The sequence below is a fragment of the Manacus candei genome, unplaced genomic scaffold (genome assembly GCF_025592945.1).
Source record: "Manacus candei isolate 608988 ecotype Guabito, Panama unplaced genomic scaffold, ASM2559294v1 h1tg000018l, whole genome shotgun sequence".
Taxonomy (NCBI): Eukaryota; Metazoa; Chordata; class Aves; order Passeriformes; family Pipridae; genus Manacus; species Manacus candei.
Genome location: NW_026138066.1, coordinates 1,657,922 through 1,673,716, shown reverse-complemented (window position 1 = coordinate 1,673,716; position 15,795 = coordinate 1,657,922). Strand labels below are relative to the sequence as shown.

Below are 15,795 nucleotides of genomic sequence, written 5' to 3'. Positions count from 1 at the left end.
TGAGGGTGGATTTTTGCCTCTTTCGGATTGCAACACTGGACTCCAGACAGGCACTTCAGGCCATCGCGTGGTCAATGTGAGGCTGCTCCACACTGCAGCCCTTCTTGGTCAAGGAGTAATTTTTGGAGAGAAAGTATGCCGAGATACACAGTGCATGTCCGAGGAGAATGGCTGGCAGTGCCGTGCCTAAGCTCCACGAACACCATTCGGTGGCTGGGAAAGGAAGCTGTGAGGCGATACATGAAAAACAAACCTGACAATGGGGGATTTGCCTCAGTGGAAGAAGTGAAGTTTTACATTCGAAGGTGCAAGGGACTTGGCTTGTTGGATCTTGATGATACAGTGGGAGATGCTCTAGAGGACAATGAATTTGTTGAAGTTGGTAAGCAAAACCTTAAACAATGTATTGCAGGGTGACTGTGTTGGCATCTGAGTCAGCCAACGGTGGCTTTATCTAGATTCATCTAAAATTGTGCCTGAGATAGTCTACAGTTTTTATGGAAAAATGCCCAATCATTTAAGAATATTTAGCTTTTGGAAACAGACCTATATAAGGTTTAGAAGGTACAGGATTCTATATACGTCATCTGTATATGCTGTTATATATAGTATAAGCTGTTCTGCTTTTGCCTTTGGAATACCTTAAATAATACATACTTGTTATTTTCCCAGAAGCATACAAATATGTTTGGGGCTGATAACTGCAAATTAGAATTCTTACTACTGTATATTGTAATGAATAACAACTTATATAAAGAATGCAATTTAATCCTCTTTGTGTTTATTCTGCATATTTCTTCTAGTTATAGAAGGAGATATAATGTCTCCAGATTTCATACCATCTCAGCCAGAAGGAGTTCATTTGTATCCTTTTTTGAGTGCTTTGTGAACTTTTTACAATTCCAGATTTATAATTCTCTAGATTCCTCATTTTTTTAGAGTTCTTTTGTTCTTAAAACATATTTCCACCTGTAATCAAGTGGTTACTACCCATGAAATTTTGTCTGCCCTTTTTCCTTTACAGAACTTTCAGATACAGCAAATACCGAGAACCAGAACAGGTAGGAATCACCAATGATTTTATAACTCAGTATTACCAGAATACGCTGAGAGTTAAGCCATTGCAGCATTCAGAAGAGCAGGGGCTGTTAGATTGACTGGGTCTAGGAAACTAAATTGTGATATGTTTATTATGTTTTTATTACTGAGTTCCTGTCTTATGAATGAGCATGCAGAAGCTTCCTGTCATTGCTGAGTTTTGGCTGTATTTTTTATTTATTCTGATTATTAAGCAATGTTATATGTATCTATATCCCAAAATAAAAAGTGATTTTTTGGTGTAGTATATTTCTTTAGATGGCAACAGCTTAACAACGGAGGACTTGGTCAATTTAGGAAAGGGGCTCTACAAGATAAAGGTAAAGATTCTGAACAAACACAGCTAAAAATTACATGTTTATTTTTCTACAACTAAATAATGATAAATAAACTGGTATTTAAACTACTTATGTTTTAGCTTACACCTGAAGCTGAAGCTAAAGTCAAACAATCACGAGAAGTGATTGAAAGGATCGTAAATGAACAGACAGGTAAATATTTTTACCTCTAACTATTAATTGTTTAGAAAACTTCATCAGGTTCCCTTCTTAACCAGCAGTACATTTCTTGCAGTTGTTTATGGAATCACCACAGGGTTTGGGAAGTTTGCCAGGACTGTCATCCCAAACAGTAAGCTGAGGTAAGTTGTCTGTGCAGCTTTCTCTGTCCTTTCTTCTCAGGAAAGGAAGAAGAGGGAGCAGTTCAACCCTATACTTTTATACTGTGGGGTTTAATGAGAGAGCTGCTTCAGTATTTCCTTCAGTTTTGTGCAAAATAAAACCAGATGAGACTTTTGGGGAATTTAACATGGTTTTTTTTTTTCTGTAGGGAGCTTCAAGTGAACTTGGTTCGTTCTCATTCTGCAGGTAATGAGAGACTGGCTTGATGTTTCCCTTTTCTGCCTCTGTTGGCAGTGGGTTAGTAACTGAGAGGGTTTCTGTTTCAGGTGTGGGGAAACCTTTGACCCCTGAGAGATCTCGCATGCTGTTGGCATTGAGAATCAATGTCCTGGCCAAAGGATACAGTGGAATATCCCTAGAAACCCTCGAGCAAGTTATTGAAGCATTTAATGGTAAAAAGATGTTTAAAGAAAATCCTGATTTCCCATTTTTTTTCTTTTAACTATTTTATTAAATGGTGTAACTCAATGGATCAAGTTACAGATGTTGGTCTTTGTACTTGGTGGTTCTGAGAGATCAGGACCAGAGCTTGGCTGTACAAGCTCACAACTGGAGACCATTCCTCTGTTGAAGGACGTGAAGCATGAGATGAATTGACAGGAAAGGCTGAAAGAAAGGCATGCAACAGATAGAAGTTTGGAAAATGAGCCTCTGAGAGGTCAGATAATAATTAATTCAAGATTAAGCTTGACTTAGAACATAACTCTGGGCAAGCACTTTTGCAAAGCCTCAAATCTTTAACTTCTGTCCTGTCAGGTGCTAATGTGTGTGACACCATCTTTAGGGATACTGGGTTTTGGGGAAAAGTGGGCTATTACCATATAGAAAACTGCATGTGTTAGTGTTTGTCAAGCAGAGCAGCTTAAGCAGCACCTGTTTTTGTGAGTAGACCCCCTGAGACCTACAGAGGTGTTTGTAAGCAAGGGCTACAAGGCAGCCACACAGAAGCACATGGCTAGTCAGCAGCTCACATAGCCACAACTGTCACAGCAGTTCCAGCTGGGTGGCCTTCCCTCCCTTGCCCGGTGCTGTGGCAGGGAAACTAGAGGGGTGGCTGTGTTCTCCATTATCTGATGACCATTGATGGTCCCTCTGGTGAGGCATGACAGTATGGCAGTGATGAGCAAAGAGCACCTTCCCTATAGTCAGTGTTAGGTTCAACTCTCCTTCTCTCCTTTTCCTAAACTGTAGATTGGAAGATTGTTCTGAGACTATAGACCAGATATATATGAGAGGAGAGCCATGTTCATTTATGTGAGCCCCTAAGAATACAGTCTTTGTGCTGCCCTCTGTTTTACCCTCCTCCTCCTCCTCCTCCTCCTCCTGCAGCAGGTGAAGGAGCTGCAATTCTGTGTTTAGCTCTGTGAAAGAAGAGGAACAGACTGGTCCCTTCCCAGCTTTTTCTGCAGTTTCCCAGGCTCTGTTTTTTCATTTTCACACATTTCAGTTCCCTGAGGATTAGGGTGGGGGGAAGAGAGCTCAAAGATGGTTTCTAAGAGTAACCCAGTGTTTAGTGGAGTCAGAAATTAAGAGAGAGGTTTGTCTGCACCAGGTGGTCACCCTGTGATGGAGACCTGAGAGGAGTGATGTTGTAGCTGCCTGGCTATGTGGCTGTAGATGCAATCACCCTGGGCTGTGGTCCCCCAGACTGCAACAAGAGTAGTCCTGTTGGTGCCATTGTCCATGATTGCAGGATGTTATTGTGACCACACTTATGAGCTGACTTCTCTGTTTTCCGAAGCGTGTATCAAGGTGAAGCTCTAATAGTTGTTTGGGTTTTTTTCTTTCTAGCATCGTGCCTTCCTTATATCCCAGAGAAAGGGACAGTTGGAGCCAGTGGAGACTTGGCCCCCCTCTCTCATCTTGCTCTGGGATTAATTGGAGAGGGAAAGATGTGGTCCCCAAAGAGTGGCTGGGCTGATGCTAAATATGTAAGATTCGTGCACCTGATTGTTTGGTTTTTTTCTGCTTGGTGACTCACTTTCTGAATTGCATGTAGCTTTGAGAGAAAGAGAGCTTTTGCTCAGATTAATAACATGTAAAAGTCTTCAGAGTTTCTGTACCAGTTTGAATTGGGACTAGGCTGCCTTTAGCAACTCATCCTCTGCCTTGAGGAAGGTGGATCCATGAGAATGCAATAACTGACTCACATGTCACTGGAGCAGATATAATAAGCAGCATGTTAATAAGTCCCAAGAAATATAATGCCATAGTATTGCAATACAAAATACCACAGTGATGACATTTATGAACTAGAGAGAGGGACAGGAAATTATACCAATTATGAAAGAACTATTACTGCATCTTCAGCTCCATGAACATTAGTGCTTTTCTAACAAATCCAAGGCCACTTCTCAAATTCAAAACATCAGATGCTAAGAGTACCTGGAGACTTATTGGAGGCAGGAATTTAGCAGTAAAATTTCTACTGATTTTATAATTGCTTTAAGTAAATACACAGGTTTTTGTGTATTTATCATTTTATCACTTATTTTATCATTTTTGATAAATTAACTAGGGTTACAAGGAACCTTTATATTATCCTCCTCCACAAGATGAAAGTGTTATAATGGAATTAGTTTTTAATCAATTGTTTTTCTCTCACTAATAACATCAAGAGATTAATCTTGTGTTGAGTATCTCAAAGATGGGCCCCTCCAAAGTCTTTCATGGTAGTTTGTGCCACTACACCTATCACTCCTATCTATGAATATTTGATTACCAGACTTATTCATGGATTGATAGCTGTACATCACTACAGACTGGAGAAGTATTGAGGACTACTGAGGCAGAGGAGTAGGTATGAAGCAGACCAGTGTGTCCTGGACCTTCAGGACCAGAAGTTACAGTTGTACACCCCTGAGATTCATTACCTCTTCGGTTGGAAAGGTTGAGAGATTCTATTCAGAAACAAGATTATGCTGTTTCTGAATTTCCCACAAGAGCAATTGCCCTATAGAATAGTCATGTATAGAATAAACTGAGTAGGATGACTCCTGTCACTAGAGATTTTCTGCAGAAAGGATTAGGGAATCATTTGTAAAGGAATAATTTATGCCAAGCCAAAACTGCTATGAGGCAAAGTGCAGGCAAAACTGCCTTCCCAAGACGTTTCCAGCCTTCTTTCCTATTACTCTCTTCCGTCATCTAAAATACAGAAGATGTTAATGGGCTGTGACAGTATCTCACTTCAGTGCTCCTACTACCTTTTTTTACTAGCATTAGGAAATGAGGTGCTAGTTTGGAGGCCCAAAAATGCTATCCTTTATTTAACCCAGCAGAAAAAAATATATTAAATGTTCATGATGTAAAGCTCTTTTTCCCCCATCACTTAAGGAATTTGTTAATATTTCTGTTCATGGAAACATTTAAGATTTAAAACTTTTAGCAATCAAATTACTGAAAAGTATTTTTCAAATTACTGAAAAGTATTTCTCATTAATTACCTTGTCATTAAACTCCTTCACAGGTCCTGGAAGCCCATGGACTGAAACCAATTACCTTGAAACCAAAAGAGGTAATAAAGTATAATGATGCCAGCTGATGGAAAACGAGCATAGTCAATCATTAGTTGCTTTATGCATACAATAACAGCATTAAATGAATTAATAATGTATTTAATTCAAACTTCAGAAGGATATTAATGAAGTGTTATTGGGAGTGGGATTCACCTCTCCTAGTGTCACCCTACTTGACTTGAAATGTCAGACCCAAGCTTGGTATTTAGATTGGCTCTGCAGTCAGTGGAGAGAGACAGGCCTCTTCAGAAAGCACTTTATATCACCCTGAAACAGCTGACTAAAAAGCCCCTTCAAGGTACCTATCTGCCCTTTGGCCATAGCAGAGCCCAGATGACTGACTTGAACTACGTATCTGACTTGTTTGGAACTGCTGGAGTTCCAAAGGTGCTTACTGTGACTTAGTAGCATCATGAGCAATGACAGTTTATGTAGCAAAGATGCACCATCAAGCTGTGCATTTATGATTTCAGGATGGTCTAGAAAGCTGAGCAAAGGTCTTTCATTCAAATGAGAAAGAGAATTATCACAGAGATGGGGAATTGTCACAGCGTGTGAAATAACTGCAGTGAATTTTCTTAACGTCTGCTATCTTTTTGAAGGGCCTGGCCCTCATCAATGGGACACAAATGATCACCTCACTGGGATGTGAGGCGGTTGAAAGAGCCGCGGCTATAGCGAGGCAGGCTGACATAGTTGCTGCCCTCACACTCGAAGTCTTGAAGGGCACAACAAGGGCCTTTGACACTGGTGGGTACTGGTGCGTCCCTGTCTGTTTGCTTAACAGCTCTTGGCAAGAGAGGCAAAACCTAACAGTCTAACTTGTATTTCTAGACATCCATGCAGTACGGCCACATCGAGGGCAGGCTGAGGTGGCATTTCGATTCAGGTCACTTCTAGATTCTGACCATCATCCATCAGAAATAGCAGGTGAACAACCTTAACCTTCACCATCTCAGATTACCGGAACAGGCTGGGTCCTTCAAAAGGACAGAATGCTTTTGTGTAAGAAATATTTGTCTTTTGCTTCCCTTGTTCCTTCTAGAGAGCCATCGATTCTGTGACCGAGTTCAGGATGCATACACAATGCGCTGCTGCCCTCAGGTAAAAACTGGCTTTTATCTCCTTTCCCAACAATAGGCAGTGAAGTTTCCCTCAGAAATACTGTCAGTTATGTACTGTCTGACTCTGCTAGAGGAAGTGGTTTTATTTTGTTTCTTCTTCACTTCAAAGTTAGTGTTAATGGAGACATATAATTTGTTGATCCCATGCACACACGCATCAGGCAACGTCTAACTAAGCTGTGTTCAGATGTGGAGGAGGCCAGGTGTTGGAAGCAGAGGGAAGGTGCTGGTTTCCATGCTTGCAGGTTTTGTAGGAAGTTTCTTCTGCATTGGTGTTAAGACCATGAACTGAGTGTTTCCAAAAGCAGACAGAGTGTAGTATCTCAAACATGTTGGAAGAACTCAGTCCTGTGAGTTTTAACAGGAGCAAAGCTATTAAATCAGTGGAATTAATGGAATGTAGTTAATTAATGAGAGATTTTGTTTTCTGTGGGGTTCTTGTAAGGCTACTTCTCCCCAATAACACTTCTGCCTCTGAATAAATATGTTATCTTCCATTTAGGGCAAACCAACCCAAACAAGTAAAGAATGTCATATTCAGATTACTCTTTTGGCAAAACTGCCATAATAATAGTAAATATAGTCTTTCAAGTGTCCAGGATGGGCAGTGTCCCACAGTGATGCAAATCCAAGACTATCTTCATGTGTGGATGTAGAGTGGGATGATGGGAAAGAGGGTCCCTGCAGCTCGGTTAGCATCCTGAAGGTAAACTAATTGCAGATACTAAGCTCAGGTGTAATGTCTTTTGTTCTAGGTCCATGGAGTTGTAAATGATACAATTGCTTTTGTGAAGGACATAATGACAACTGAAATCAATAGCGCCACGGACAACCCTGTATCTTTTTGATAACTTTATTACTATGTAAAATTCTTCTTGGCCTTTTTTATCCTTTTCTTCTGCATAAATACTTGCACAGGAGGCAAAAAAGTCATAACTGGCTTTGGTCAATAACTGCCATTGGCTGCAAGAGCAGCCTGTCTCCCTTTCCCCATGACTGTATTGGAGGTATGCTAGTATGTGTTGGGGCAAGGAAACCATGTGTGCATATGCTTTGGTGCATGTTAAATGTTTCCTAGATGGGAGTCCATATACTTTGATTGAATATGTCAGATAGATGGGACTTGGCGACCAAATGAATGGTGACTTGGTGTATGAAGCATCTGTTGGTGCAGCATGAGTGAAACCTGAACTACAGAGCAAGATTTCCACTTGGTCAGGGAAGATAGACAGATGTGTGATTGGTAAGCCCCATGGTGGCTCAGCCTGGTAAACTCTGCACAGTTTTTGCACTGGCACTAAGCAAGGCTGGATTTCTGTCAGCAGTATAATGATGCTGTGCATAATATCATCTATGAAGAATCTGTCAAGGAGCTGAAAAACTACTCTAGCATCCAAACAGATGTGTTTCTTTGCACCCCTCCCCACCCTCAATCAAAGACCTCATTTTATGTAGCTTATTTGAAAAAAAAACCATGTCAAAATTGAAACTAGAAGTTTGGAGAACTGAGATTGGGTCTTCATTTCCTGAAAAGTGAAATTGTGGAAGTAATATAGTGTGCTTGCAGATAAAAGCCTATTGGCACAAATATTTCTTCAGTTAAGATATTCCAATGACTGGCAGATATCTTTCACGTAAACTGTATTTCACTCGTGTGTACCTTAACTTCTCCTTAAAGATGGTGTTTGCTGAAAGAGCAGAGACCATTTCTGGAGGAAATTTTCATGGTGAATATCCTGCAAAGGTAATTAAGCATTTGGAGAAAGGAAAAAAAATATTTTGTTTCTGTTTTGGTTTGTTTGTTTGTTTCTGTCATCCGGTCTAATGAGGTTTTTTTCTTTTGTAGGCTCTGGACTATTTGGCAATTGGTGTGCATGAACTCGCTGCAATTAGTGAAAGAAGAATTGAGAGGCTCTGCAACCCCTCACTCAGTGAACTGCCTGCATTTTTAGTCACTGAAGGAGGTCTGAACTCAGGCTTCATGATTGCACACTGCACAGCAGCTGCCCTGGGTGAGTGCTTGAGCAGTATCATTGAGAGAGCAAGACAGACAAATTTCTATCAGGGCAGATGTAATCTAATAGTAGATACAAAGGTATCTCGCTCCTGTTTTCAGTCTCTTCTCCACATATTTTGTGCTGTTTGGGTGCAAAGTCTGAGCATTGAGTGCAGCTGCAATTATTTCAGCTCAGGTTTCTTCCTTGTTCTGCACTGACTCTTGGGCAGGTTAAGTGCTCTGAGCAGCCCCAAAAGTGGAAGGCCCTCAGTGTCTCCATTTGATGGCCGGGTCAGTACATCAGTATCAGACCCCATAGTCCTCAGAAGACTGGAGTTCCCAGGGCTAGTTATCAGAGGAGCACACTGAAATTAAGCACTAGTTCATTTTTTTCTCTGGCACTCATGACTAAGGCAACAAAAAGCCTGCTGGCTACTGAGATATTACAGTTCAGGAAAACATGAGCCAATATAAAGGTAAACATGCTCTGAGAAGACAGTAAATTTTAAAAGATGCAAACAGACAAAGGAACAGAGGATGTCAGATAAATGAGTAGATAAATATCCTGCTGAAAAAAAAAGTGAATTAACTAAATTGATGTACTAAATAGCCTGGGGGCTATTTTGGGAAGTGGATCTGGTCCCCTTGTTTGAGGGCTGGAAACTTACCTTTTGTTTGGGTAGAGTTTAGGGTGGCTCCAGGCCTCAGCTGTTGCTTGGCTTCAGGCTTCACAGCACACTTCTGCAACCTGGAGTGACAGCTTCTGGGGTGTTTTTGGTCTCTGCTGACACCAGGAGTCCAGGGGTCAAAACCTTCTTTTCCAGGTCAAAATAGACAGGATTTTATCTAAACTGAAGTTTGAGTTCCTTTTCTTTTTTTTTAACAAGGTACTACTAATATTTTTTAAATCACTCTGCCAGTTTCTAGGGTGTTTGTGTACCAGCTAATCTTGTTCACTGCCAGGATTAATAGATAAAACTGCAAAACATTTGCGGATGTTTTGCAATGCCACTGGATGTGTCTCTGCCCCCTCTCCAAGAGCTCTATGCTGCTGGACTGAGCTGTTTGCAGTGGCCACATGCAGCCTCTCTACGACCTGCCATCACCTGCTTGAATGTGCCAGCTGGGCTCTGGTCCTGGACTGTGTCACTCCAACCTATTTGCAATTGTGTCACCACCTCTCTGTTGCTCTTGTTGCTTTTCTGAAGCCACTCGTTTGGCAAGGGCATTACACAGCATCCTGCTGGGCTTCAAAAGGAAAAGGCCTGAGTGCAGCCAGAGCTCTGTGAATGCAGACTTCATTTTTTCTCTTCTAAAGAGCAACTCTCAACTTCAAATTGTCATTGAACAGTGCCCAAAACCCTTCCTGCAGCCAAATTCCCTTTGCTTTGGGGTGCAACTTGAGAGACTTACTCCAGGGCTCACACCTGGCTTTCAAAGCAGGAATGCTGTCACTCTCAGGGACATGATCAGTCTTGTGAAATGAGGGTGGGAGAGGATTCATATCAAACTCCTGCATCTTTCTAGAGGAAGTTCCTTGAGTGCCTCAGCTCCAATGAGGAGGCCAGAGGCTGATCTCTAACTGTCTTCTTGAAAGCAGGGGAATGGTGATATCTGTAACCCTAAAAAAAAGAGGGAACCAGTGATCTTTACAGGCCTTGGAGAAACAGGCAAGACCAGGCTTGTGTTTTGGTTATGCTGTCTGCTCTTTTTCTTTGATGCCATCAGGCCTTTGAGCCAGAGCAACTCAAGCCTGAAGATGGGGGAGGGAAGAGTGAGCAGTGTTTCTATATTTGGCTAATATTTGCATCTGAAGATTGATATTGTTTGCAATATAGAGGCAAAGGTTATCAAGGTGGTTATTACGAATAATTCAGTCCAGGTAAAATATGGATGCATCCTTGAAAGAGGAGCAATAGTTGGACCCAAAGTGGCAGACAGGCTTTGTGCTCCAGGTTGGCCATTGCTTCTTCTGTCTCCTGCCCATTCTCTCCTACACTCATTGTGCTGGATTTTTTTTGCAGTTTCTGAGAACAAAGCCTTGTGCCACCCCTCTTCTGTGGATTCCCTGTCAACTAGTGCTGCTACAGAGGATCACGTGTCCATGGGAGGATGGGCTGCAAGAAAAGCTTTGAGAGTTATTGAACACGTGGAACAAGGTAAAATTAAAATGCTGATTTCCAGATAGACCTCTGGGATGTAACCAGATGAAGATATTAGTGCCATTCATTCTAGATAGATTTTAAGAAAAAGGGAGTTAATGCATCTAAAAGAACTGTCTAAAAATACTGTGTTAAGTACATATTAAGTACAAGCATTTAGATCTTTTGAATGGAAATGAGGTAAAAGCTCTCTTGCTTTTGATTTATTTATTTATTTGCCAGATGATGTGCAGAGATAAGATGTCAGCTGTTAGTAGGAGAACTGAGTAATACGCGGTACACAAATGCTGAACTCACTTGCCCAGTTTATACATTTGAGAACTCTGAAGACTTACTTTACAGAAATACACTTTTTGGGTGCAAAGCAATGAGTTTAGGAAGCCGTGTGTTTCAACAGCATGCTAAGAAACTGAGTGTCCTAGATCCAGTTGGTTCACTCAGTTCCTGGGTGAATTGACTCATGAAAATGAGGAGCTATTACTGATAATGATGGGGTGTGAGTATGCAGATACAGTGCCAGCTTCTCCAGACAGAATACTCTCTTCCAAAGTGCTATATTTTTACTGATGTTTTCACGTGGGCTCTTGCAAGCTTTATAGAGAGAACTTCCTTTTAAAGCTCAGGCCTCTCTCTTCTCAGTGCTAAGAAGGTTTTCTGATTTATGATGGACATTCATTTGAGTATTCAAGACACCCTGGAAGAGATTCTTGGAGTTTTAAGACTCTCGTGTCCAGAAGTTCCTGGTACACTTGAAAGGTCTGCACAGCAGAGACCCAAAATCTGCTTGCTGAGGTGCTGGATACTGCTCCCAGCACCATCCATGAAACACTCCAGTCACTGGAGTGGCTCTCTGGGGTGTGTGGATCCACTGTTTTTTCACATTGCCTGAAACCATATCATATCAGCCAGAACAGAGGCCAGCGGTAGCTTTATACAGGAAACCTCCCCTTGAGCTGTGCCTGTCAGACATCCCTTTCACTGTTCTGATTCCCTAGTTCTGGCTATTGAGCTTCTTGCCGCCTGCCAGGGCATTGAATTCCTGCGCCCTCTGAGGACAACAACCCCATTGGAGAAGGTCTATGACCTTGTGCGCTCCGTGGTGAGGTAAGATCAGATAAATGCCTCCCCCAGAGGTTGCCTGGGGAGCAGCTGCTGCTGGTGGTGGTTAATGTTTGGCCGATGTTCGCAATGTGTCTCGTTACAGGCCTTGGATGAAGGATCGCTTCATGGCCCCAGACATCGAAGCAGCTCACAGGCTGCTTGTGGAGCAGAAGGTGAGTGCTGGCTTTTGGCGTGCGCAGTAGTTTGTCCCAAAGAGCAGGCTGCAGCTCTACTCTGGAAACACCCCTCCATACATGGCCTCACTAAAAGCACTCCTCCGCCTGGGGCAATCCCACCAGATGTTTTGAGATTTGTTTTTTCTTAGTTTTGGAGGATAGGTTTAGAAATCAGTTCCTAAACCTGCCCTGTGTTATAACTAGTTTACACTTCTAAATCTGTCAAGGTCCAGACACAGGTCCAACTTTGAATTGTTTGAGGGCAGGGTCCTATCACCCCACAGATGTCCGGAGGTATCAACAGTCTCTCCAGATAGTGATCCTTATTCCTGGGGCAGTGATTGTTCCCTAACCTGAAGGCCTTTGTGCATGGTCTCAAAGCAATAAGGGGACATGGCAGAAGGAATAGCAGTGGTGATATGTGTTAACCTAGGCTAAGTGTACACCTTTAGTATCTATCTATTTTATTGGTTTGTAAAATAAAATTAACAAAAGAATTCAGCAGAGTAAGCAAATGGGAGAAGAAAATTTTCCCCCTTTTTTTCTTGCATGACAGGAGGAGAGACAAAGGGAACTGTAGAGCATTTTCCTTTTTTGCCTTGAACCCCAACAACTATCCTTCCCCTTTTTCTTTGTCCATGCCAGCTTCTGTTTTACTTCCCCAACCCCTTCATGATCAAGTGGTTTTGTTGTAAGTTACAGTAATTCTCTCCCAACCATTGCACACAGAGCATTAACCAGCTAACAAGACAAGGCAAAGTGGTTTTGCCTTGAATCCTTTACCCTTGTCCCCTTGGAGCTGTATCCTTTCCCATCCCCTGTCAACTCCATCCACATGCTCTTCCCTAAACCTTGCTCTCTCTGCCTCTCTGATTCTGCTGATCACATACCGTATATCTGCACAGGTCTGCCTCCTACCCATATCTACCTCAACCTCAATAATTTTTCTACAGGACTTCCTGAACTTGAGAGTTGACGTCTTAGCTGACCTTTTGTTTTGCCTCTGACTCTGCTGTTTCACTTTCTTGTTTCACAGGTGTGGGAAGTGGCTAAACCTTACATTGAAAAGTACAGGAGGGAACATATCCCTGAATCAAGACCCATTTCACCTACAGCTTTCTCCCTGGGATCACTGAGAATGAATGTTGATGTTAGTCATGACCATGAGCATCAGGATGAACTTCAAGAGCTGTAATCCTCTGGTAGAGAGCAGATCCTTTCCAGACCTTGTCTGAGGGTGGCTGTTCTACTCAAACTCAATGTGGTTTCTCCAGGTGACTCAGGGGACTTGACTGTCTAGCTCAGGAGTACAAACAGATATTAAAGAAATGACTCACTACTTTCCTGACATGTGAAAGACAACTTTGTCCTGATAGTGTGGTTTTGACTGAACACAAATCATTCAGACTCCTGCTGAAGCCAATGGATATTTTATGCAGGGCCTCCTGTATTTGTTTTGTCAGCTCTTTGCCTGTTTTCTCTTCATTTGTGCCAATGATATCAGCCTATTTAGTATTCTCACTTTTTTTTCCTGCTTTGTGTAACTGCTGTGGTCCCCTTCATTTTGCCACAAGAAAAATTATCTTTACATTTAATTCTTCTTTCTTTTGCAGATCATATGTGAAGTACAGGTTCTTGTATAACAGGAGCATTTTTTGAGCAGGTGCTTCACAAGTCAGAAAAGCTGAGTGCATAAGACTGTGCTATGGAGATTATTTCTCCAGAACAAATATTCTGGAGAAGTTCTTGCAGAAGTTCCTATGTCCATGTTACCTATGTCTCACTCCCAGCCACTGTGGATGTCGTCACTGAAGTGAGCCACGCTAATGCAGCTTTCCAAGAGCTATGTGCTCACATCTGCAATCAATAAACTGAGGCTTCACATAAGACTATAACAATCTATTTTCCTGTCATGTGTGATAATGAAAATGTAAAGCAAAAGCTTAATTTGGAAATAAAGAGGACAGGTGAAACAGGGGCCAGAAAAGGGGGAGGAGGAGGTGTAGGAATGGTGGATGTGAACCAGTGCTGAGGCAATAGCACCAAGAACTACACTCCCATGGCTCACCAGGTATCTGCCTGGCTGCCAAGGGCTCATGACATGTTCTCTGTGTTACAACACTGACCTCTGGCACAGGCTTTATTTTACAAGGGAAGAGTCAGGACATAGATTTCACATCGTGGTGCAATGATGACATGGCACTACTGAGCTTGCTGTGGGGCATTCAGAATGAGCTGGAAATCTTCCCAGGCTATTGGCTATGCTGCAAGGGGTGGCCAAAGCACTAGTGTGGGGCTACCCTTGAGCGTTTGAGACCTACCATGTTAAATGTGCCCTGAGGAGGGGGCTCATGCCTGTTGGCAACCTACCAGGGAGAGACCTAACCTGGCCAGAAGACCTGAGAACTGGGGCACCCATGGCACATGAGTTCCCAGTTCAGGTCCTTCCATCTGCACCTGAGGTGCAGCATCTCCATCCTGTCTCTCCCTCATGTACCAAGAAAGTCCCTACCCTTTCAGCTTGAGGCTCTCTGTAGCAGGCATATCTCAATCTCCTTCTGAAGCTGTTCCATTTTGTATAGAATAAGGTATTAATTAAAAATGAGTGAAAATGAACAGCCAAGCTTATTATATCTTGTAGGATTAACCACTTGCCCTCAGCTTTGTGTTAAGGCTGACAGTTCCTTCAGCAGCAAGGCTGGCAGAAGTTCCTACGTCCATGTTACCTATGTCTCACTCCCAGCCACTGTGGATGCTAAAAGCAAAAAACTTCCTGCACTCCAGAGGGATGTGCAGCTGCAAAGCCACGGTGGTACTAGTGCTGTAAACTGCCGAACCACATAGCTGGCTGTCAGGAACACTCAGGCCAGCTGTGCCACTGAGGGATAACCCCACACTCTAACTGCAAACTGCCACTAATTGCAGCCCTGGGGCACTCTCCCAACTGGATTCAGCTGAGCTGCTTGGGCAAGCACTTAGTTTGAGGTTCCCATCAGAGGTTGTGCATGAGAGCAGAATGCCCTCGCTTCAGTAGTTTCAGGCCGTGAATGCCTATTCCTGTCCAGAAAGAAAATATTTGAGGTTTTCCTTATGCAGTCTTGGGCTCCAAATCCCTTAGGCACTTCAGAGAGGAGGTTCTGGACCTTGCTTCCCACTCACCTCTGCTTTTGACTGCCTGGGACCGAGGAAGCACCAACACACACTGCAGCATGGTGGCCTTAGCTTTGCACCACGCCTGTGCAGAGCTGAGAGGCACCGCTCCGGCACCACACTGCATTTCAGAAATGCCTGTGCTCCTTCCCTGACAGACTTACCAAATCCCTGGATAAATGTTATTTATGAAGGCTGTCTTGGGCAGAATGGACTGTGTGACTTCATACTTGAGATGTTCTTTCAAGCTTTATAAAAACAAAGGTCCACACCCACATCTGGTGCAACATCTGCTTGCAGGAAAACACGTCAGGTGGCAGGAATTCCATTACATTGTTCTAAAAACTGATTTAGTTGGCTAGCCTGGCTCAAATAAAGCATGAACAAAGATATTATATGGGATGGCTTATATATTTCGGGTGTTAACAGATGTGCCCAAGGCTTAGGGAGATCAGAAGATCGTATTAAAGCTCATATATGTTTGTGATGACTTTCAGATATCTGTTAATCAGACTGACACTGTTGTCCTTTCCTTAGGGTCTGGTTCACTAAACACTCTGCTCTGTATCACAGGTTATGTCACCTGCTTATATCAATAATTATTTTTTATGTGAAGTTCTTCATGCTGTTCAGGTGTAGTTTTATTACTTCACCTTCGGAAAGCAAATCCCTTTTGTTTCTGCAGCCACCATCCATTTGAAAATTTGAAGAAAAGACTCAGTCCATGTGTATTCATAGACCCTCCCTATGCCAGACCCTCTGTTTAAATACTGCAAAAGCTTAAACTCTC

The 15,795-nt window shown here is 42.5% G+C and overlaps 1 protein-coding gene across 1 annotated transcript; it reads left to right on the top strand.

Annotated features, from left to right (window-relative positions):
• Positions 1-15,795, top strand: HAL (histidine ammonia-lyase). The gene is made up of 20 exons (XM_051784050.1): positions 1-382; positions 804-864; positions 1,034-1,061; positions 1,344-1,418; positions 1,517-1,589; positions 1,672-1,738; positions 1,927-1,964; positions 2,045-2,170; positions 3,570-3,709; positions 5,248-5,295; positions 5,899-6,046; positions 6,131-6,226; positions 6,342-6,400; positions 7,176-7,256; positions 8,099-8,164; positions 8,267-8,432; positions 10,441-10,575; positions 11,574-11,682; positions 11,783-11,852; positions 12,892-15,795. Exons 1-20 carry the CDS (start codon positions 136-138, stop codon positions 13,048-13,050), a joined length of 1,992 nt encoding a protein of 663 aa, XP_051640010.1. The 5' UTR covers positions 1-135; the 3' UTR covers positions 13,051-15,795.

Coding starts and splice junctions, on each gene's coding strand:
- HAL (XM_051784050.1), top strand. CDS start 136: ATGCCGAGATACACAGTGCATGTCCGAGGAGAATGGCTGGCAGTGCCG. Junction 5,296..5,898: donor TTACCTTGAAACCAAAAGAG/GTAATAAAGTAT, acceptor ATCTTTTTGAAG/GGCCTGGCCCTCATCAATGG. Junction 11,683..11,782: donor CTTGTGCGCTCCGTGGTGAG/GTAAGATCAGAT, acceptor GTCTCGTTACAG/GCCTTGGATGAAGGATCGCT.